Source organism: Acanthochromis polyacanthus, chromosome 19 (genome assembly GCF_021347895.1).
Source record: "Acanthochromis polyacanthus isolate Apoly-LR-REF ecotype Palm Island chromosome 19, KAUST_Apoly_ChrSc, whole genome shotgun sequence".
Lineage (NCBI taxonomy): Eukaryota > Metazoa > Chordata > Actinopteri > Pomacentridae > Acanthochromis > Acanthochromis polyacanthus.
In genome coordinates, this window is record NC_067131.1 from 2,108,398 (window position 1) to 2,132,234 (window position 23,837).

General features: G+C 43.2%; 1 protein-coding gene across 2 annotated transcripts; it reads right to left on the bottom strand.

The window, feature by feature from the left end:
- Nucleotides 1-938: 938 nt before the first annotated feature.
- On the bottom strand, nt 939-22,515 carry col1a1b (collagen, type I, alpha 1b). Of its 2 annotated transcripts, none has more exons than XM_022191367.2 (51): nt 22,293-22,515; nt 20,795-20,989; nt 20,122-20,141; nt 19,939-19,968; nt 19,086-19,178; nt 18,511-18,579; nt 18,366-18,410; nt 18,171-18,224; nt 17,790-17,843; nt 17,525-17,578; nt 17,242-17,295; nt 17,103-17,156; nt 16,962-17,006; nt 16,789-16,842; nt 16,588-16,632; nt 16,348-16,401; nt 15,285-15,383; nt 15,142-15,186; nt 14,958-15,056; nt 14,799-14,852; nt 14,589-14,696; nt 14,343-14,396; nt 12,879-12,977; nt 12,739-12,792; nt 11,914-12,012; nt 11,591-11,644; nt 11,429-11,482; nt 10,704-10,757; nt 10,542-10,595; nt 10,255-10,299; nt 10,077-10,175; nt 8,225-8,332; nt 7,645-7,752; nt 6,716-6,769; nt 6,500-6,553; nt 6,289-6,396; nt 6,081-6,134; nt 5,940-5,993; nt 5,686-5,847; nt 5,469-5,576; nt 5,218-5,325; nt 5,067-5,120; nt 4,840-4,947; nt 4,694-4,747; nt 4,469-4,576; nt 4,184-4,237; nt 3,789-3,896; nt 3,417-3,696; nt 3,149-3,333; nt 2,378-2,620; nt 939-2,278 (listed from the first exon to the last, which is right to left on the bottom strand). In XM_022191367.2, exons 1-51 carry the CDS (start codon nt 22,372-22,374, stop codon nt 2,132-2,134), a joined length of 4,332 nt encoding a protein of 1,443 aa, XP_022047059.2. In that variant the 5' UTR covers nt 22,375-22,515; the 3' UTR covers nt 939-2,131. The 2 variants fall into 2 exon arrangements, with proteins under 2 accessions (XP_022047059.2, XP_051795555.1); XM_051939595.1 differs by having other exon boundaries at nt 18,511-18,606.
- Between the last annotated feature and the right edge of the window lie 1,322 nt (nt 22,516-23,837).

Below are 23,837 nucleotides of genomic sequence, written 5' to 3' on the forward strand. Positions count from 1 at the left end.
ACTGTTCTTATAAACTTCATGGAAACACAATGTTTTGGTCTCTAGAGCTTCATCAGGTAAACTGAGGAACAAAGAACTGCCAGACGGATACTACTTCCTCAGGTGAGGCCAATCAGGGCCTGTGAGTCATCAGGTGAAGCGTCTTTTAATTGGCTTAAAGCTCACAGTTGCTGATTGGCGTCACCTGAGGGAGTGTTGGTTATATCAGTGTGTCCTGGTCTTTGTCCCTCTGGTTCTTCTCATGAAGGCCTCAGGACTGAAATGTTCTGGAAAGTTTGTTGCAATGAAATGGAAATCTTCCTTTACATGTGAATGTTTCCTCCTGCACAGCTTTCTACTAGAAAGAGTAGATGCGCATTAACATTTACTGTCAAAACAAATCAATCCATCCACCCGTCATTTATACGCCGCTTTATCCTCATTAGGGTCGCCAGGCTATCACAGGGTTCAAAACGTCCAAGTTATCTCATCCTGTTTGATTCACTGCCCCTTTAAAGCAGCTGTTGATGCACTACATTTCCACAAGGGGTCGCTGGTGTATCTATCTGATTTGGGTGTTTTCATAAGTTTTGGTCAGAGGATGAACTTTATCCTCCTGCAAACCCAAACGCTTATTTGACGCCAACATCTACATGTTTTTGGTGGTCTGTTCCATTTTTACAGTGATTCAAGTCTGATTTCCAAACAAATTCAGCTGCAGTTTTGTGTCGGATGCACGAAAAGTCAGACTGGGATGTTGGATTTTGGCCTCGTTTTCACTGCTGCTCAACAGAAACGTGTTCAGTGCAACTGCTGTGGAACAGTTGATTCTTAAACGCGTGAATGTTCGTGTATATCTCTCTCTAAAAATGTGAAATGCAGCCTCAGTGTTCGGTTGTGTTTTCTGACTCCTAAAGTTTCACAACAGTTGCAAAACAGGACAGTGAAAACTCCGCCACTGAGTAGACCACTTCACATGCTTTATTTCAGCACCCAAAATAATTAAAAACATCTCGATTTATTATACATGTACAAAATAAGTACAGAATCTCTCTTTTTAAACCATGAAAGTGGGTCTGCTTCAAATTCTTTTTTAAGAAACCCTTCGCGAAAAAGACATCAACAAACAACATGAACAACAGGGTGGGAGACGTGTGCTGTTTTTCTCTTTTTAGTGAAGAGGAGTTTTTCCACAGGGGGGTTCAAACAGACAGAAGGATCAACACTGAACACATGGGCAGGGAAATGATGTCGTAACCAGAGTCACTTGCTTGTTTTTTATATATCTACAAAAGACATGATTGCATGCATTACATCTGCAGTGATCACCTTTCCAGAGGACCTTTAAACCAACACTTAAGAAGAAAACAATTGCACTGCATAGACAACAAGACAATAAGTCGATTGAGTAGCACCAAAGGTTCTGCAGGCATTAGTGGCATCGATTACAGTATGACAGCGAGTTTCACCATCAAACACCAATAACTGGACCTCATTGAATTGGTAATAGCACCGTTGAATGTTTAATGTTCCCCCAATAGACGGCTTGTGTAAAATATCCCCTTTTTCATTAAAGAAAAGCTGGGGGTGACTTCTTGTTATGAGGTAGCCATCTACAGATTGCAATGAAGGTGAGCTTGGTTGTTTTGCTCTTTTGTCTGACCAATGTTCAGGTGTTTTTTTTTTCATTTTTCTTGTGAATTTAGAACAAGAAGACACTTCACACTTTTTACAATTTATTTAACACCAGAAAAATGGTACATATCATTTGTTGTTTTCAATGTCCTTCTGCAGCGGTAGAAAATGGCAAAAGTCACCTGTGTTTCATTGCGTGTGCAGATCTTTTTCTCTCAATCTCCAGGGGGGAAATTTTTTGTTTACACAAGTATATATTATTTTCTTGTTGCCAGTGGAAACAAAAGATTCTTTTTAAAGTGTCCTTGCGGTTGGTTTCGGTTGAAGTAGCAGTCCCCCAAAAAAAGAACTTCTCATGACTGGGAAAAACACAAACACCGTCTTCAGTAGAGTGGTTTTTTTTTAAAGCATGTGGACCAATGGCAGCCGAATGTGAGTTTTGAATGCATAGAAAAAAGGATTTAGAGATGACTGCTAGAAAAAAAACAACAATGTCATGTCCATATTTCTTTCATTTTTACAAGAAGCAAACGGGGCCAACTTCGACGCCAAATTCCTGATCAGGTGCACCAACATCCATAGGAGCAATGTCAATGATGGGCAGGCGGGATGTTTTCGTCGTCTTGTAGTCGATGACTGTCTTGCCCCATGCGCCAGTGTGTGACTGTAGAGGGGGAAAACAAAGAGAACAAGGTCAGAAACTGCTCGGTGCTTCCTTGGAGGATGGTTTTGCAGGTGTAGCTTTGCTCCAGCGTGAACTCACCGTGCAGCCGTCCTCGCTGACGCTGTACGTGAAGCGGCTGTTGCCCTCGGCTCTGATCTCGACGTCGTTGGATCCCTGCAGAAGCAGAGCCTTCTTCAGGTTGCCGGTGGTGGAATCCATGTAGGCGATGCTGTTCTTGCAGTGGTATGTGACGTTCTGAGAGGCCTGGTTGGACATCAGGCGCATGAAGGTCATCTGGATGTTGACGTCCTCGGAATCAGCTCCATCGGTGCCATACTGGAACTAAAGGGAGGGAAGAGAAGCAAACATGGTGTCACTGCTGTTGTAAGGCAGAGGGGAAAAGATCTGGACAGACTGCACACACCCTGGCCAGAAGCTGCTCAGCCTGCTGCCATCAGGGAAGAGACTGAGATCCTCAAAATGCAGGACAGACAGGCTTAGGAACAGCTTCTACCCATGGTCCATCAGACTCCTGAACTACCTCTCTAACTGAATGCACAATGTCACTGCTGCTGCTTTCCTAACATATTCCTTATCATATTCTACTGGTTCTTATTCCATTGACCTTCCATATTGTATATATCTGCCCTCCTTTGCAGATGTTGGCATTTTTTATATTGTTTTGTATATATGTGCATTTGATTTTATTATTTAATGTTGATATTATATTTCTTATTGCTTGTTTTTGGGCACGGTCCAGCAGAAGCTACGTATTTTTTCATCATGCCCCTTATGATGACTACAAAGCCATTCTAATTCTAAGTACAGAGTGAATGTGGTGGGTGCATTTCTTTGGGTCTCTTTTCTCACCTGGAATCCACCGGTCATGGACTCGCTGAACCAGACGTGCTTCTTGGAGTTCTTGCTTTGGTACCAGTTCTTCATGGGGATGTTGGACCGTGTGGGGGGGACGCAGGTCTCACCGGTCTCCATGTTGCAGTGGACTTTGATGGCGTCGAGAGCGGAGCCCTGGTTGGGATCGACCCAGTACATGCCTGGAACGAAGGGACACCTGATTAAACCCAAGCTCTTCGTAATGTTGATCTAACTTCTCAGTGGAACCAGCATCTCCACTCACCGCTCTTCCACTCAGGGTGGCACATCCTCAGGTCGCGGCACATGCGGGCGGGGCTCTTCTGGGTGCCGTCGGGGCTGCGGATCTTCTCAACCTTCTGAGTCAGGGTCTTCAGGGTGGTGTCGACCTCGTTGTCACGATCGCGCTGGACGTTGGGGTCGTCGGCACGGTAGCCTCCACGCAGGGGATCAGGGGCCTTCTCCTGAAGAGGCTGGCTGATGAAGTCGAATCCACCACCGGGTGCTCCAGGGGGTCCGGGAGGTCCAGGAGGTCCAGGAGGACCCTGTAGTAAGACAGCAAGAATTTAAAAATGGCAGATTCATTCAAGGAGTCAGAGGGTGGGTGGATAGAAGTAAAGACAGCAGCACAACTTACAGCAGGTCCCATCTCTCCGTTGCGACCACGAGGTCCAGGGGGTCCGATGGGTCCGGGCATACCATTCATACCATCCTTACCAACAGTACCGCTAGATCCAGAAGGCCCCTACGAAGCCAAGACAAGCGATTACTTCACATCAAAGCATAAAAGTTCAGACTGGTGTTTGACTGAAGTGGAAACCAGCAAAGGTGTCTGAAACTATGACATGTTCAGTCTGGCTAATCGTGTTTATCATAAAAGCACTAAAAGCAGCTGAAATGATATTTTCCTCTTGTCTCAGTGGACAAAATTTAAAGAACACTACAAACAGACTCTCTAATTATGAGATTTGCTGAGATTTGTGGGCGTAAATAACTGCGTAATGCAACAAATGGTGAATCATTTGTACTTACTCTAGGTCCAGCAGGTCCGGAGGCACCAGCGGGTCCTCTCTCTCCAGGAGCTCCCTGGAGGCAGCAATGGAAAACAGGAAATATTCTATCAGCAAAGGCTAAAGGAAGGCTATTGTCTGATGAAGTAAGATAGAAAACTTTATGAATATATCTACTCTTGTTTGTTTGTTAAGGAGATCAAAACATGTTGTTGTAAAAATCAAGTTGAATCCTGAAGTGTGGAAAGGGATTGATGCTAGTTTTGTCAGATGACAAAGCTTTGATTTCTTCCTAACAGCTACTCACAGCAGGTCCGGGCAGACCCTGCATGCCGCTGAATCCTCGGTGTCCCTTGTGGCCTCTGTCTCCAGCCTCACCAGCCTCTCCTCTGTCTCCCTTTGCTCCAGCAGGACCCTGGAAAAAAGCAACGAGAGGTCAAGATGCCGTCTTCAGCAAATGCTGTGAGATTTCTGCAATATTTCAGAGTCTGTTTGTAAATCAGTGTGAGATGTTATGTGGTGTCCAACGTACAGCAGGACCACGGACGCCAGCAGGGCCAGAAGGACCAGCAGGGCCAGCGGGACCCTAAAGGGAAGAAAGTGAAAACTGGTCAAATCACAAGTTATCTGCACATTTCTTTAAAAACAAGATCAAGATTTGCATGTAGGGGGACTTACACCCTCTCCACGGTCTCCACTCTTGCCAGAGGGGCCGACAGTTCCGGGGGCTCCGGGAGTTCCAGGAGGTCCAGGGGGTCCAGGCATACCAGACTCACCACGGTCTCCCTATGGAAGCACATTCCCAGTGAGACTAGCAGCTAAAGGCTCATTTTAGAGAGATGGGTTTCATATTTAGGTATCATCAGGGGCTCAAATATGAAACATGTCCAGAAAAAAAGCCTTACCTTGGGTCCAGGAGCTCCGTCGCGACCAGGTGCACCATCGTGTCCAGCAGATCCCTTTGGAGAGCAGAGGAGGCGGTCAGTCATCACTGTTTACCAGAGAAAGGCTGAATATGCATGTGAGACCATTCTGCCCTTAACTGAGACCTCATACCTCACGACCAGCCTCTCCAGTAGCACCAGACAGTCCAGGGGGTCCAGCAGGTCCAGGGGCGCCACGCTCACCAACAGGTCCAGAAGGTCCCTGCTTTCCAGGCTCACCCTGAAGGAAAACAAGAGCGGTCAGTGCTCTGGATGCAGGTGGAAGAGTTTTAGTAGCCACACACGTCTTCTATACATGAAACGATGATAGATTCAAGGAATATTGTCCTGTCTCGTCAAATAAAAGAATCTAGGAAGACTTACTCCGGGTCCGGGCAGACCAGTGAAACCACGTTCTCCACGCTGTCCAGGGAGACCTACAACACCACGCTGTCCAGCAATACCTTGGGGTCCGGGCAAACCAGGACTACCCTGCATAAGAGGACACAGCGGTCAGTTAGCAACATGAAAACAAATCCCTGCAGGACGTTTTTTAGTTTGAAAACCTTCAAAAAGCATCTGTTGCAGAGCGGGAACTCACAGGGGCACCATCAGCGCCAGGAGAACCCTTCTCTCCACCAGGTCCTGTGACTCCAGCGGCTCCGGCCTCACCGGGACGACCAGCAGCGCCGGTCTCACCACGAGCTCCTCTTGCTCCATCTTTGCCGACAGGTCCGGGGGGTCCGGGGGGTCCACCAGCTCCCTGGGAACAAAATGATGGTCATAAACAAACAGCTCTGAAGATGATTCATGATGACAGAAAACAGGTGGTTGTGTGCAGATGATGGAACTCACAGCAGGGCCAGGGGGTCCGACTCTGCCTGCAGGTCCAGGGAAGCCAGTAGCACCCTAGAAAGATAAAATAATGAGAAATTAAACTTCTCACCAGGAGTCTCATCTAATGCTGTAAAGCTGTTGTGTTTAATGAAGACTCACAGGGGATCCAGCGCCACCACGAGCACCTTTAGCTCCAGGAGGTCCAGCAGGTCCCTGATGACAGAAAAATTAAAGCACAATTTAAAATTAATTTCCCAAAATTGGGAAAATATGATCCTATGAAAGAAGTTCCATTCATAAAATTCATAGTCGTAACTACCCGACATCACTTTGATTAGTTTATTTGTGTCACATGTGGTCGACCTACCTGAGGTCCAGCAGCTCCGACAGGTCCACCAGGTCCAGGAGCACCAGCGTCTCCCTTGGGTCCAGTGTCTCCGGTCTCTCCCTTAGCACCAGGCTGACCATCAGCACCCTGAGGTGGACGGACACAAGACACATTAGCATCTTCACTCAGTCTATCTGTGCAGCAGTTTTACACAACTGTAGGCATCTAAACATAAAAATAAAGAACTTACAGGAGGTCCAGCAAATCCAGCAGGTCCAGAAGGTCCAGTCTCTCCACGCTCACCCTGGTAGAGTAATGATTGACATTTTAAGCTCATTCAGGTCATATTTATTGCTGTGTCACGGAGCAAAAATGCAAATCTGTCTGCTTTAACCATTCAACTCTGTTTTATAGAACATTTTAAGCGTTTTTTTAAATCAAGTTTTGTGTTCAGAGAAGAACTTACAGGGGAACCACGAGGTCCACTGGGTCCAGCGACTCCCATGGCACCAGGCTCTCCCTAAAAACAGAAGTGAAGCAAAAGAACAGAAGGTCAGCAGACAGGTTGGGTTGGTCATCCTAGACATTTATTTTAGAGTCAAAGAGTCATTTCAGCCAATGTGCAGATATCTCAGTCAGAAAGTAAAGAGCTGAATATCTATTCTTATTGTATTTTTGGATATATATATTCATGATTTTCTAGGAAATATGTGAAAGCTTGAAGGTTCTGTTCATATACACCCCCTGTCAAAAGTTTTAGGACACTGTCTCATTCAAATAAAGTAGAACCTGTCCTACAACTTTTGACAGGGGGTGTATTTCATCACATGGATGTGATCAGGGCAGGACTCTGATCATACATGTAAAGTTTCAGGCAGATTGGAGCATGTTCAGGGCATTTACACAGCATTTGAAATTTCATGGAGAAGGATCAAAATTCCAGAGGCCGCCACGGACACGCCCTTTGACTTTGGAAAAAGGTTTTAATAACTTTGGATCATTAAGGCCTCCTGTATGTACTGGCCCAATTTGAGGTGAATTGGAGTTTCCCCCTAGGAGGAGTTCGCTCTAGAAAGAAATGAAAAATGGGCAAAATCTGACATTCAATGCAAAATATCTCACTTCCTGTTGGGTTTGGAATGTGGCTGTCACTGACTTTTTTGTTCAGCCTGATGTGCTGCATATGTGTACCACATTTGGTAGATACACCCCCTGTCAGAAGTTGTAGGACAGATTCTACTTTATTTGAATGAGAAAGTGTCCTAAAACTTTTGACAGGGGGTGTATGTTTGCTCTATGTGCAGTGAAAGTAGTTGACTTCAGGAGAAGGAGGAAAAGATAAAGCAAGCTCATGACAGCTGATATTAGCAGGTCCAAACCGACGTCTGATCTCACCTTCTCACCCTGAGCACCAGGAGGTCCAGGGACTCCAATAGCACCAGTCAGACCACGGACGCCGTCTTTGCCGGGGGCACCATCAGCTCCCTTGCCACCACCATCACCCTAGAAAAGAGAAAGATCATTAACAGTTAAATGAGATTGAAAAGTAAACCTCGTCTCAGCTAGAACCCAAACATGTTACGTCCTAACATTTGGGTGATCGATAAACTGAAAGTAACCATTGATTGCTTATAGTTTGGAACCACTTTTGGTTATTTATCAGGAGAAAATAAACACTCAGGCGTCTATCCAGAAGACTGAAGTGGTTTCCCTTCCTGTGTCAAAACTTTTATGCATTTATCACATGTTAACTTCTGACTAGCAAGTCATAACTCCTTTCTAGGTTAAGTAACATGAAAACTCCACTAAACAAGAAATTAAATGAAGAAATTAGGTGTAACTCTTCAGGTGACACTAAATATATGAGCCGTATTGTCTTTTTTGAGCTTTGAAGTAACGATCAGTAAATCAGTCAGTCCTTTTATGTCTTTAACCAATGGGAAACAGCTGCTAACGGAGTTGTTCTGACACTTACTCTCTCTCCCTTGACACCGGGGAGACCAGATGCTCCACGCTCACCAGGCATTCCCTGCATACCGGGGGATCCGACACCACCGGGGGCACCACCAACACCGGGCTCTCCCTGTACGGGCACAAAAACACAAAATAGCCACGTTAATACTACTAATAAAAGAACAATCCATAGAGAATAACCAGTGGACGATGCCAGGTAAACTGTGACACAGAAGGAATAAAAACAAGAATATAAAGTTGACTTTTGCAGTTTTATGAACTCTGACGTTTATTATCTTGTATTTATTATTTGTACTGATGCTCGGCAGATCCTGTCTAGCAGCTTTAGTTTTTAGAAACCAGTGCAGCAGTTTGTCTGTGATTTAAAGCATGCACATGTGGATCAATACTTAGAACAGATGTGGAGTACGTTAGCTATCTACTTTGGATTGTTGGGTTTTCTGCTCTGTTTATAATTCGTCAGGTCTGGACCTTTTATAAATACATATAAATGAAACTGAATTGAATTGAACTGGCTGTAACTCACTCAGATCTGCAGAATACATCCTCAGCAGCAGCAGCAGCAGATTATTAATTACTGCGTTTTCTTGTCTGTTTCACGCTTTGAATCAGCAGCTGAGTTTGCATCTGGAATCAAAACTATGCTATTTTTGTTTTTGCATAAATTCCTTTTTTTTCTCTCCACTCTCCCCTCACCCTAACCAGATGACTGCCCTCCCTGAGCCTGGTTCTGCTGGAGCTCTGTCCTCCACTTTACACTTCTTGCTCGCTGGGAATCGATGAGTTGGTCTCAACAACGTCCCTCAAATAGGAAGCACTCTGAGCCAACTTGTGCTGTATAAATAAATGTGACTTGGGAGATAAAACACGGCATCGATCTTGCTACTTAAGTTGATTTTAGACTATTTAAAATGAACGCTATCTGATCTTTAGCTGAGGTGAAGATGCACAATCAGAATACATAAATAAACACGTTTACTCCTCAAATGCACCATATTATTCACACTTGAACCACGACAGAATAAGGCATCTACAAGCACTTGAACAAAATCAGTCTTATTAACGAGGTAACTAAGGTAAATAATAATATCAATAAATGATATTTCCTTTGTTTTTGACCGGCAGTGGGTGTGTAGCCTCCAAAGTGACTTTTCTTCCAGCCTTAACATAAATGTCTATATTCTGGGCTGGCAAAAGAGATTTAAAACTATCATTTTCTCTTAACTATATGAATGACGGACAGTAAAATCAAAGCAAATGGACAGCACTGTTTGTTTGTTTGCTTTCTCATCTGTTATAATTAAGGTCTGGGTTGAAAAACAGTAAAAGGTAAATAATAAGCACTAAAGGATGATGAGGACTTTCCTTTTATCCGTTTCTACCGACCATGTCGCCTTTAAATGCATATTAGAAATGTCTTGTATCCTAAATGTAACGATGTTTTTCTGGTTTCAGGACAAAGCAGGGTGAGAAAATATTGCGTAATCAATTACATCCTCAGAATGTATTTAACCAGTTGTATTTTACATATATTAGTGAAATGAAGAGCCCTAAAACCACACCTCCTTCTTACAAATTTAGGGAATTAAAAAGATTTAAACCCCCAAATGGGGAGCTAAAATTCCAAATAGATTCAGAGTTTCAGAGGGAAGCAATACGAAACATTTTGATTCACTTTTATTACTGTATTCAGTTTTATTCTGGTTAAAACTTTCCAAACCTTAACTGTTTAACTGCAATGTTAAATTTCAACTGCTGCTTGAATTTTCTTAATTTTATGTCATGTGAACATAACCATCTTGTTTAAGAAGAGTACTTCTTAACGAGAACGTATTTCTCTTTGGTGAACCCACCTTGGCTCCATCGTTACCAGCAGGACCAGGAGCACCACGAGCTCCAGCTGGGCCAGCAGGTCCAGGGCCGCCACGCTCACCAGGGAATCCTCTTTCACCCTGAAGGAAAGGAGGGACACGTCAGTCACACCAGACCAACGGCGTTTACCGGAGAAGATGATGTGTGGGAGATACTCACTCTGGGTCCAGATGGGCCAGGGGGTCCACCCTCACCGGGAACACCCTGAACAAAACCAGGGAGGGGAAAGAAAGTTATCAAGACGGAGGATTTCAGAATGATGTGCAATGACTCAGTGTCTGCAGGGGTATAGTGACAAAATCTCAAATCATGCAGTTGTTTGCTCTTTTCTGTGCTAACTGTATGAGATGTCTGAACAGGACCTACATTCTACACTTCATATGAAGCCTGAGCTTAAAATTAATCACAGGTTAGGGGGAAAAAACTAAGATTTGTGTGATCCATACCTGCTCTCCAGGCTTGCCAGTCTCACCAGTAGCACCTTGGGGTCCGGGAAGACCCTGCACAGTTAAGAAAGGTAGAAGAGTTTAGTGCTGACGAATATAAATCATATAAAAAATAAATATAAAAGACAGAACACTGGCTGCTAGAATAAACCTAAAACCCACCTGGAATCCAGGAGGACCAGCAGGTCCCTGCTCACCTTTCTCTCCAGCAGGTCCCTGAACAGAAAAGAGGAAATAAAATGATGAGAAACTCACCTGGAGCTCATCATGTGAAGTCAGCCTTAGAAAATACACAACTATGATTTTAAAAGTACTGCCTGCTTGTGTTTTAACCCTCATGTCGTCCTGCTCGTCAAATCGACCCGTTTTAAAGTTTGAAAGTGTGGGGGAAAATATATTTTCACTGTGAAGCTTGTGATGTCCACATTTTCTACGTTTTTGGAACATTTTTTGGTGGGGAAAAAAGTTTAAAAAATATTTCTTTAAGAACATTCACAAAAAAATCAACCAAAATCCAACGAATTTCGCTGGATTTTGGTTGATTTTTTTGTGAATGTTCTTAAAGAGAAAGTTTTACTGATATATATGTAATCACTTTAGATATTTTTAGGATTTTTTTGGAACATTTTTCTCATTTTTAAAAAAAGTATTGACAAGAATTTCTTGCCAAAGTTGGGGGATTTTTTTAAAATAAAACTATTAAGGGTTACTTTTAAGGAATTATTGGAATTTTCTTCCTGAATGTTTTGCAAATTTTTAAAAATCTGGGTCATTTTTTTTTTTTTTTTTTGCTGAATTTCTGGATTTTTTCTGACGAGGAAACAATGTTTTTTGGTGTCCATAAATGAAGACAGCAGGCGGTTAAACAAAGCAGAGGAGATACGTACGGCAGCACCAGAAGGTCCAGGAGCACCAACATCACCATCTTTGCCAGGAGCACCCTGTGAGCAACAACACGACCAAAAACAAATGACCAACTGCTCTTTTGGCATTTTCATTTCGATGGAACACTCTCAGACTTTTAGTTTCAGAAATACAGAAGTACTCACGACAGCGCCGACGGCACCACCGGGACCTCTCTCGCCAGGCTTTCCACTCTCACCCTGTTAAAAAGGCAGAAATCCACACTTAGATCTTCTGTATGGAGGATTTTACACCAGTATTCCTACTTGATCTGAGTTTTAGGAGCTATAAAAAAGACATTTTCCACAATATTCCTACATTTTCTTTTAATTTCTTAACAAAATGTGTGATTTTTCCAGTACTGGACAGGCTGTGCTTGCTAGGAAAAATGTGCCAAATGTGTAATTTAAATAATGATCCTGTTTTTACATTTGAAAACAAAGTGAGTGGAGGAGCTGTGTCTACTCACAGCGGCTCCTTTGGGTCCGGGGAATCCCATAACTCCAGGCTGTCCTCTGGATCCGGCGGGGCCAGCAGGTCCGGTGCGGCCGTCTTGTCCAGGAGCACCCTAAAAATATTTCCATCAAAAAAGTAAATATCAGAACTTGATGGCTTGGAGAGTCCATCATTCTTCCCATTGGTATATTCACGGAACCAAAAAACACAAAAAACGAACCACTTACAAATACTGTTCTAAAAATAAATCCCTCCAGTCACAGCAGAGAATCCTTCATCTCACTTTCAAGTGTAACAAATATTCACAAATCCCTTAAAGCCTCATTAACTACATACAACTTAAAGCAAACGCAATTGTCACATCTTAAATCATTCAGCCTCAAAAGCCTCCGAGACACCAAACCACGAAGACAACAAGAAACGAATCGGGTATTTATGGAATTTACAACCTCTGAAATGATAATACTGCTGCAGATATCAAATTAAATGATCCACTGTTGAGTAAAACTCATCAGGTTCACCGTAAAATATTCTTCTGTTGACGTAAACTGAATGAGAGACTTATTTTAAAGTACATCAGCGCACAAGGTAGCTTGTGTTGAAGTGGAAGTAAGAAATAATAAGAACTTCCAGATGCATCCTCATTCCACAACTTTCTATAAGTTCCACCTACGCTCTCAGGTAGCAGGCGAGAATGACCTTAACAGGAAAAAGTCCATTTCCAGGGACAGCCTCCTCTAATTAAAATACAGGAAACACTGAGAATAGATCCAGATTCCCTATCATTGCATGGCATATTTCCAAATACTTAAAACACCCTCTGAGGCTCGGTACTTACAGCAGGTCCAACTTTGCCATCAGGGCCGGGGCTTCCAGGGCTACCAGTCACACCCTAAGGAGACCAGGACACACGTAAGAGTCACTGGATATAAAGAGCACAGAAACGCTCCATGTGAAGAAACATGCTGTAGATCTCACCTTGGATCCAGGGGCGCCAGGAGCACCAGGGCTGCCGGACTCACCAGTGGCTCCCTGAGCTCCCATCGCTCCGGGGGCACCGCGCTCACCGGGGGCACCCTGTGGACAAGAGTCAGGAGAGACGTCCGTAAGATGTTCTAGTTGGTGAAAATTAGGATTTAAAGACACATCAAAACCTCTCCAACCTCCTACACCCCTCCCATAACAACTACCACCTGTAATCCAAGGTTCTATCTCCGAGGTTCGCTCTGTCTTTAGCTGGAATTCCTTTCGCTTTGCTGCAGCGATCGATTGGAATTTCCTCCAAAAATCTCTGAAACTGTCATCACTTCAATCACCTTACATCTTTAAGCAGAAGCTGCAGCAGACCCCAGAGGACCGCTGCACATGCTGACTGTTTTCATTGAATTGCTAGCATTAGTTTAGGTTGTTGTTAACTGACCCATTTTAAAGTTTGAAAATGTGGGAAAAAAATGTATTTTCACAGTGAAACTTCTGATGTCCACATTTTCAACATTTGTGGAAAGTTTTGGAATATTTTTAATGGAAAAAACAAATGTAAAAGAAAAATATTTATTAAGAACATTCACATAAAAATCAACCAAAATCCAGTGAATTTCGCAGAATTTTGGTTGATTTTTTTTGTAAATGTTCTTACAGAAAACATTAGAAGTTTTACTGATATATATGTAATCAGTTTTATGATTTTTTTTGGAATATTTTTACTCATTTTTGGAAAATATTTACAATAATTTTCTTGCCAAATTTGGGAGATTTTTTAAAATAAACTTTTAAGAGAAATTTTTAAGGAATTCTTGGAATTTTCTTCCTGAAGGTTTTGCTAATTTTCAGAAATTTGGGGAATGTAACCAGCTAAAGTCTATTGAGATGTCTCTGCTATGTTTGATCATTTACTTTGTTTTATTTGATCTGCCCTTTTTTGTTTTTGTTTGCTCTTACTATGTGCACTGTTAGGCCATATCTTGCTTGTACATGCTCTTTTGACAGTGCAAATAAAAAGTATAATCACAAAAAAAAGAAATGTTTTTGCTGAATATTTGGATTTTTTTCAGACAAGGAAACAATATCTTTTGGTGCTCATAAATGAAGACAACAGGAGGTTTAATCTCTGTTTCAACACTTGTGTCATTTTTTGTACATATATTGTTTATTTGTCGTCTTTCTTCCTGCTGGGGCCTCTTTCCAGGTCGTCATTGTAAATAACGAAAAAATAAAGAATAAAGAAAAATAAAATAAATAAATAAAATTCTATCAGACTCCCTTAACATTAAAATTAATCTCCAAAAATGCCACTTATGGTGCTTTTCAGTGCTGACTTCATATTATAAGTGACCTCCAATCGAGTTGGGAGTCTGGTGAGTTTGAAGACATTAAGGGGCATAAAGTTTAATAAATTTGCTTCCAATCTGGTCGTGGGGTCTCTGGGTAGATAGACCGACTCACCTTGCCACCAGCAGCTCCATCAGCACCAGGGAAACCACGAGCACCGGGGCCACCCTAAAGGAAAAACAGAGAACCACATCACTAACTGGATAATCAGGTGTCGTCTGAGGCGTGAATCCCCCTGGGAATTTAACATACTCTCTCTTTGCAGAGGCACAAACTGCAGCGCTCTAACGTTAAAGTCTCAAATTGTGAGAGGATGTTGGGTACTTTAACACTTTGTTAAAGTGAAGGAGAAGAACGTACACGCTCTCCAGGGGGTCCACGGGGTCCAGCACCACCAGGCTCTCCACGAGGTCCTCTCTTTCCCTCCTCACCAGAGGGGCCGGGAAGTCCCTGAACTCCAGCGGGGCCCTGGAAAGGAAAGGAAAGTCTGTCAGATCTGCTAGCTTCTTCTTATATCACATAAAGTGGTAAATAAATGGTGGGAAACAGCTGATTTAGTTTGAAACTTACAGGCTCTCCCTTGGCACCGGGCTCTCCCTTAGGACCAGAGGGACCGTGGTCACCCTGTTGGCAGAAAAATGCAAAATCCACTCAGGCCCAGATGTGTACGGCACTGAAGAATGACGCATCTTGACAGGAAAACTTCACGTAATCAGTCGGTCTACTCACAGTGTTACCCTTGGGACCAGGAGTACCAACAGCTCCCTGAGCTCCAGCAGGACCACGAGCACCGGGGAAACCAGGAGCACCAGCGATACCAGCAGCACCCTGTAGGACGGAGAGTTCAGGAGTCAGAGGACTTCATGAGCAGGATTCAAGTGGAACAAACATGATGGATGTGGATGCTACTTACAGGAGAACCCTTAGCACCAGGGGAACCATCAGATCCAGGGGCACCCTGATGGAAAAGGAGCAAAATAAAAGTATTTTAGATTTTTTTCCTCCATAAAAAAGGTGGAAATGACGTGCCCACTGATAAGTCCAGTGTCTACTCACAGCAGGGCCGGCGGGTCCAGAGGGTCCTGGGTTACCAGGCTCACCACGGGCTCCCTGGGGTCCCTCATTTCCACGGCCTCCCTGAGGACCGGTCTCTCCCTGTGGAGGGAAGCAACGATAGTTTAGAAATCTGTGCCTGTAATATCATGTGAGTGGATCTGGTAAATCAAAAATAAATCACAATTTAAATCACAAACACACAGTTCATCTTTCCAGTCTTATCAACATCATATTATAGTAAATACAGACACAGAAATTACACCTGAAAGACACTTTAAGAGTCTCAGAGTCTGTAAAACTGTGACGTTATGATTGTACTGCCATAATTTGTTTATGCTTGTGGAAAATAACACACATTTGAAGAGTAAAATACACAGTTTGCACTAAGATTTTGGGAGTTTAAGTCTAAATACAGAGTAAATGGAGACAAAATAATCCTGTGAATAATCTTAAAATGATGCATTATAGACATGAATTTAAAATTGTTGGATTTTTCTGTCATCACATCCCAGTTTTCTACTGCTGTCACATTTCCAGCAGCTTTTTCTCTTCTCTCCTCCTCATGATTCCTAAAATACCCCAGATATGAGTGACTTCATCACAGGTGAGACTTAAAATAGCTTCTATCAGGGAGGAGGCAGCAGAGGTAAGGCGCTATTAGAGGTCTACTGATGCCATCTGGTGGCTGAAGTGTTTACCTGGAGTATTCAGGATGCTGTTCTGAAATTTGTCATCATGGTTTTTAATGGCTGACAGCAGCAGAGAGAGAATCGTGAATCCTGCAGATTCTAAAATCTCCTCTAAGTAAAATGACAGGATTTCATGTGTAGAGTTAAATTAAACCAATTTTCCCGCTAATAAGCAACATCAGGGGGGTTATGAAGCAGCTACTCGGGTCAGTGAGAGTTAAAAAAAAAAAGATTAAAAGACTAACACAGAATTCTTGGCAACCCTTATATGAAGTTTGACAGTAAAGCAGAGCAGCACTTTTACACTGAATCCATGTGGGACAAACCGATCTGACCGGCTGTTTTGGTGTGATTTATCCACAGTACTGACTTACCTTAGCACCAGCACCACCGGGGAATCCAGGGGCTCCAGCAGGTCCGGTGGCTCCCTAAAAAATACAGAAAAATGTTGTTAACAGCAAATACTGATGCTGATGTTGAATCATTGCGTTTATAGCATCTGCATGGGACCAAACCAACACTGTATTGGAGCTTTAGTTGTGGAAGTGTGTAGCGGTTAAAAGAGGAAGTAAAACCCAAAATGAAATGGTGATAAATAGAGCAAAAATACTTACAGGAGGACCAGCAGCACCAGTGTTGCCATCATTACCACGAGCACCCTAAAGAAGGAGGAGGAGAATACATCAAACATTTGCATCTCTAACCAACAGTAGGAGAATAAATATCATGAGTAAACTGAGCTCCAGAGCTGTTTTAACTAGCAGGGGTTTTAATGAGTGGATAAGATTAGAAGAAATGGAAATGGAAGCGCTTACAGCAGGGCCAGGAGGTCCAGGGCGGCCTCTCTCACCAGGAAGACCACGAGCGCCCTAGAAAAAACACAAACACGATTACAACCTTCCTTTAAGCATGCATAACTCAAGGCCTTGCAGAGACTCTATCCCATCAGTGGCAAAAAATGATTTTAGAAGTGTGGGATAAAACGTACCATGGCACCGGGGACTCCGTTCTCACCGGGGGCACCAGCCTCTCCCTGTGGACAAAAACAGAAGCAGTTAGGTCTGGACTTGGTGTTCAAACCGAAGCATCGTTACAGTTTCTGATTTTACAGCCCGTCCTGCTGTCTTACCTTGGGGCCAGAGGGACCAGAGTCTCCCTTAGCTCCATCCAGACCGCTGAAACCCTGAGGACAACATCAACAAGCGTCATGAAGAGCTCACAGCAGCTGAAAAGGGAAATGTTGGTAGTGATTGCTCTTCCAAACTCACTCTGTGTCCCTTGATGCCGGGGAGTCCGGGGGTTCCGGGGAATCCACGAGCACCCTGCGTGAGGAGAACAAGAAACACGTCAAGTTTCAAAAACGTGCATGAAGAGTTTGTTGAATAAGATTCAAGATCTGCAAATTAGGAGGAAGAACAACTATGAGTGGACCAAAAAAAGGTGCAAACTGTTGCGGCTTTATGTGTATTCTGACTGTCAGCTTTCACATTAACGTCAGTGGAGGGATGATTCTTTCTGATCGTGTCCTGACCGTTGGTGGGAATCGCTCACCTGAGGACCAGCAGCTCCACGCTCACCAGGACGTCCAGGTTTGCCGGGCTCACCCTGGTAAAAACACACAGAGAGGAGGTAAATATCGATGTGTGCAGACAAGCAACGCACATTTACTCAGGGTTTATGACGTACAACCAAAGAACGAGAACAAAATGACAAAGGTTTTAGCTTTAGCTGTGTTTTTCTGCAGGTTATGCATGAATACACAAAGTACCTCATTAAACAAAGACAGATGTGAATAAACCAGCCATGAATCACTTACATCGTCTCCGTTCTTTCCAGGGGGACCAGCAGGACCGCGAGAACCCATGGGACCCTAAAAACACCAATAACCAACCGGATTAGCATCGAATGAAGTATTTTAGGTGAAAGTCTGAGTAAGAAGGGCACTGGGACAAAGTGATGTTGTGCAGATGTGTGTCAGTGGGTCAGCAGCTACAACAGCAGGTGGACTATCTGAAGTTTATGAAGAATTCCAGCAAAAACAATCCTGCAGATTTCTGAAACTGACTTTTAAACTAATGAAAACTGAGGTGCAACTTTTATGTGGATCAAGCTAGCATTTTCACCCTAAACTCAACATGTTTATCTTTCAACAAAACGGAGAGAAATGCATGTTTAGTAGAACATCCTGTGTACTCACAGAAGCTCCGGGCTCACCAGGCTCTCCGGCGGGTCCGGTGAATCCCTGAGGACCCTGAGAGCCAAAAACAAAGGCAGGTCAATACAACATCTCTTTTAATCTTTAACTATTCATCTCAGATACACAAAAACATTTAGGACAAAATGTAGAGGGGTATGATTAGTAAGTAGCTGTAACTGATAGCAGAATACTTACAGAGGAGCCAGAAGGTCCAGGAGGACCACGGGGACCCATAGGACCCTAATGATGATAAAGAGGAAAAAGCCATTTGATTTTCTCTCGTCTTTCTTGGTGATCAAATTCAGGTGTTTTGAGAGAAAGAGACAGACAAGCTTCTCACCATTGGTCCAGGAACAGGGGGGCCGCTGGATTTGGAGGGGTCAATGTAGCTCATTTGAGGAGAGAAGTTCTGTGAAGTGAAAGGATGAAGAATGGGCTTTGGAGAATGGCACATAAGAGCACTAAGTTACATAGGACATCTGAAAAGAGCATTTTCACTGTTACTCAGTCACTCTGACACACATCATACAGCATAAAGACTTCTATTCCACGTTAAACTATGACATACTAGCATGTTAAAATGATTTTATGTCACTTAAGGTCATCAAACTGAACTGGTGAGGTCAACACGAGACTCTGTGGACTTTCCTCACACCTAAACCTGAGGATAAGGAGCTGTCTGCTCTCTTAGTGCTGAAATAGAAACTGAGAAATGTTCTTTCTCTCTGGCATTAAGTTCCACCTTCTGATCTTCCTCCTCAGTTCCGTCAGTGTAAAGATCTACACGCAGAATCTACTGAAGACTGCAGAGATGACCTAAACTGACATGAGTTTCTAACATGTAAACAGACAACAGCCTTACACAAAGCTTAATATTGACCTTTCTGGATGTTCTGACTCGGTGGTGATACTTACTCCGCCAAGGCCAGGGGGACCAGGGGGGCCAGGAGGGCCGGGGAGTCCAGGCTGTCCGGGGATTCCATCGTTACCAGGAGGACCAACTGGACCCTGCAGAGAACAGATACGATCAATATTCATCACAGGAGCTCCAGTCCTCAGCACATCCATTACACAGCAGGCTGCAAATCTTCAAACAGCTTTACTAGCAGCATTGACAGCGTGATATTTATCATTTCTTTTTGTAAAGTAAAGATGAGATGCAGTTTTTCTGGATAATAACAAAATAAATGCTGGTTTTTAATGTTAAAGTTGGCTCCATTTTGCTCCCATTTTAATATGTAATCATTGTTTTCTTGACCTCTGAACTTTCAATGACCTCCTGACCTTGTGACCTAATTATCAAAGGTCACCGGTGACAGTCAGGTCACAGCATCAGCAGCAGCTTCTAGGTCAGTTTGTTGGGGCTCATTTAGCAAATACACAGAGATTTTTTAAAGTTTGTACTCAATAAATGGCAGAATATATCTCAAAGCCAAAACTATTCTCTAAAAACCCCATGAAAACTAACAGAATAACTAAATGCAATGCTGCAAAGATGAATACTGGCACGATTTCCACTAAAATGTTCGACAATATTATTTATGTAAACGACAAAAAACCAGCACAGCACAGAAACAGTGAGGTGTCAGTGTTTCAACAAAAGCATCTCATTTCTCTTTCACAGAAGAAAATGCTGTTTAAAAACACACATTAAGAAAGAGCTGCTTTTAACATTATTCTGGGTTTGTCCTTATAGCACATAAACACAGATATTATGAATAAAAAACATGCAGGTGTCATTGTCATTAAAGGACAGAACAGAACCTACGTTGTCTCCCTTGGGGCCAACGTCTCCTGGCTATGGAGAGACAGAAAAATGGAGTTAGGCTACACTGCAATGTTTCATCCAGACGTTAAAGATCAGTGTATAGTCTAGAACATCAGCAAACTAAACTGCCAACATCTCTAGTCTCACATCGTTTACAATGTCAAAGTTAAAAGTGCAAAATACCTCAGGCACTGGTCCCACGACTGCAAAACCAACAGAGAAAACAACATGTCAGCACATTCATTCAAACTGAACATCATCTAAAAGTCAAAGAGTTGGGTTAAACTTAGCTAAAGGCTGCAAACAGTTTTTATTTATCACTTTCTCATGCTTTTATACGCTTTAAATTGCTGCAACAAGCAAACTTGTCCTGTATTATCAATAAAGTTGGTCTTATCTGTAGCAGGTTGGGCATCAGGGTGGATTAAAGCATGAAATCAGGTATTTTACTTGATTGTTAAGTTAAAAGCAGTCTAAAGCATGACTGCTAAAGAATGTCCGTAGCAGGAAAGGAGGAAAGTGAAAGACAGAAATGTTGTTTGGAAAATGTAAACCCTGTTGCACTCTGCAGCGTCACTGCACAGGTAGGCATGCTGGAAATGGAAATATTCATTGCCAGACTTTGCCAAACAGAAGGTATAATCCATGGCTTAAAGAATGCTTATTGAAAGTCAACAAAACGTAATCCAAAGCGACTCTTTTTTGAGAGAAAATCCTGAAGCAAGCAGGCGGGCAGGCAGGCTGAGGGCCTCCAGTCCATGTGAGGATGGTCAGAGATGCAGCAGGGGGAAACTAGGTGGCGCCACAAAGCTAATCAAACCACAGAATTGGAGACGGGTGGGTGGGGGGAGAGTACCATCAGTGTCGGGGCAGATGGGGCAGCACTCTCCGTCTGGGATGATGGGGTCGTCGCAGTCAGTTGTGTCCTCGCAGATCACCTCGTCGCACATGACGGATCCGCTGTCGCAGACGCAGATCTGGCAGGGCTCTGGTTTCCATACATCCTTGTCGTTGTACAACTGTCCGTCTAATGTGCAGCTGCCAAATGTTCCTGAGACAGAACAAAAGCATGATTAGTTTGGTGGCACTGACAGAAAACAACATAAAACAGTGAGGATTTAGATAGAAATGTTGTCTTATGAATGCTTGACGATTAGGTTTGGCATCAGAATATGCAGGTTTGCGGGTGTGGATGGTGGTGGGTGGGAATACAAGACAAAGTTTATATTTTGGGCTACATCTGGAGGTGTCCAGAAATGAGCTTTACTCTGATATGTGAGCAGGAGAAAAGCTTCTAATGAGTCCATGCATGTCTATACTGAACTACAAGTCATTTTTTGGGGTTATTTTCTATCAAAATTCAGCCTAAAGACAGAACTAAGTGCTCTAAAGTTACTGTCCAACATTCCTGCTCGGGTAAAGTTCAAGAGTTTCCCCTTTTAAAACCAGGAGGGGAAAGTTGCACTGGGCCTAATCACATTTCAGGATGCAGTGGGAGGCCCGAGGTTTGCAGGATGGACGCGCAGTTCCAGAGTTGGCCACAAAGCGGCGCTGCTACCCTGAAGAAAGGAGGCCTTCCGCACCCTCTCCTGGCTGGGGATTAATTGATGTCTAGACCTTTTCACTGACGACGTCAGACTTGAGCGATTTTTCCGTTGTCACTTTTTCAGCTAAATAAAATCCAGTTTTATACAAACTTGAGTGTAAAAAACGTTTCATTCTTTGTGACATTCATCCTAAGCACTGTTGCACAAGTTTAGCCTCAAAACGATTTTTAAAAAGTCTCAATTCTTATGTTTTATTACCTAAATAGTTTAGATTTGCTCCGTTTTGGTGCGAATTTGACGAAACTGTTTGAAAAGATTAAACTTTTGGGATGTACAGGGTTTGGCACACATATGTGAACTGGGGAGAAAGTTTCCTAAAACTTCTGGAAACTGCTTTCCGAACCAAACTTATTTAAGAAAAGACTTAATTTCACTGATTTTCTGTCTCAAATTTCTTTCTGCCTGTGCTCCAGCCCTCTTTGAACTCAATGTCCTGTCATTGCGCATCAGAGCGCAGCTGCGCCCCTCAGGTTTGCTCTGCAGCAGGAGGACGCACACTGAGCATGTATCTGCACGTCAGTGAGGCCAGCAAACAATAAAGAAAAAATCCAGTCTATAAATTCCTATTCGCCTCCAGATCTCCAATAGAAAAAAACACACAATCACAGTGGAATCAACTTTTCACCATCACTCTGCCCCCGGAGTCCCGCAGAGGATGATCAGTTCCAGCAAAACTGCACAGCATCCATCCACATCCTGAGGGTGCCAAAAAAGACTCAAGAATCAATGTTTGAAAGTGATACTTACTATCATCCTCGCCTTGAGCTCTCGCCAAAAGCACTGTTGCGCTGAGCAAGAGCGCTAACCGAATATCCACAAAGCTGAACATGTCTAAATATTAGACATGTAGATTCTTTGCGGAAAGGGGAATCCTCTTTTTCTCCTCAGACACCACTCATACACGGTAGGGTCCGGTCTGCGTGTAACTCCAATCCAGACCCTAGCAGAAACTCCCTACTGCCTAAACAAATGACTTAGCTTGGCTTTTATATGCCAAAACTTTTGGGGAGGTCCTGTGCGCACCACATAAACTTGTACATGTTTCAGCGGCTGAGTCCCTCCTTCATCAGAGAGAGGGGCCGTCTTAAAACATGTCAAACAAGTTCACGTTTCAGCTCAAACGTGGACGGTGAACACGGTCACCATTTACGCACCGGCTCTCCAGCGTTCAGAAGAGTTTGATCATTTACACGCTTTCCACGGATTTTCTTTATTGAGACGTGTGTTTGGGGCTGTTTTGTCTTTACGCCGTACGAGCTGAGAAACTGCGTCGCTGAGTTCGATTTTAGCTGGATTTTATTAGTAGATCCCCAGTTTATTAGGGATGCGCTGAGCAGCTGGGGTTTGATTTCAGCTGTGAAGGGAGTTATTTGGTTTAAATGGTTTTATTTCATGATGGGAAAATAATTTTCTCTTAAAAACGACGTGATGATCTAGTATCAGCTGAAGTGACGTGTGCGTAATTACGCACGGAGAGCTATCCAGATGGAGACTTAAATGTTGCTCAGCTGGTTTGTGGCTTCTCAAATGTTTGGAAGATTAAACGATTTTCTTATTAAAGCTGATTATGTGCTTCTTCCCTTTATAGACATTCTTGAAATCAAATCCTTTCGTGCTAATGTGTATTTATTTCTCTTTTTCTGGGTCTCCAAACCTTCTAAGTTTCAAGCATTTGCAAGGAGCTGCAGACTAACAGCACACTGCATGTGCGGCACAAATGCAGAACTTTACACGCACATGGCATCCAGTCACAGTCATCTTTAAGGAAACTCCAAACCAAATGTCATCTTGAAATGTGCAACATATTCCCATGAATGAACCTTTTCACCTCATTATCTGAACCCTCCCTCTACAACTAATACCAGTGACAGTGCTTTCAGTTTTATCATGAATAAAAGCCATCCAGCAGACACATGAAAAGAGTTTAAACTCATGCACAACTATCTGTGTTAAAATCCATTTTTTTCCCAAAAAAAGAGACATCCCATGATGTTAGAGATAGAGAGAGAAAGAGAGGGAGGGAGAGAGGGAGAAGAAAACCTGGCAGATCCACAAAGCCGTCTGGTTACACGTCGTGGACACGTTGCAGCTTCTACAAACTACAGTATGGCCCAATCTGACCTCTCATTTACTCTCTGCTGCTGTCTTCTTCTTCTTCTTTTTTTTGGTGACATTCAACCCAAAGACGTTGCCATGTCTTCACTAGCTGGAGACGACGACAGACACGAGAAATGATCACATACATACAGGCATGACAGACAGAAATGGAGCATTCAAAATGAGAAGAAAAAA

What these genes read in the sequence shown, in the direction of transcription:
- col1a1b (XM_051939595.1), bottom strand. Translation starts at nt 22,374, where the DNA reads ATGTTCAGCTTTGTGGATATTCGGTTAGCGCTCTTGCTCAGCGCAACA. An exon ending in AGCTCAAGGCGAGGATGATA is followed by an intron (nt 20,990 to 22,292) that starts GTAAGTATCACT and finishes GTTCTGTCTCAG; the next exon opens with GAACATTTGGCAGCTGCACA. An exon ending in CCGGACCCAAAGGAGCCGCT is followed by an intron (nt 11,645 to 11,913) that starts GTGAGTAGACAC and finishes CCTTTTTAACAG; the next exon opens with GGTGAGAGTGGAAAGCCTGG.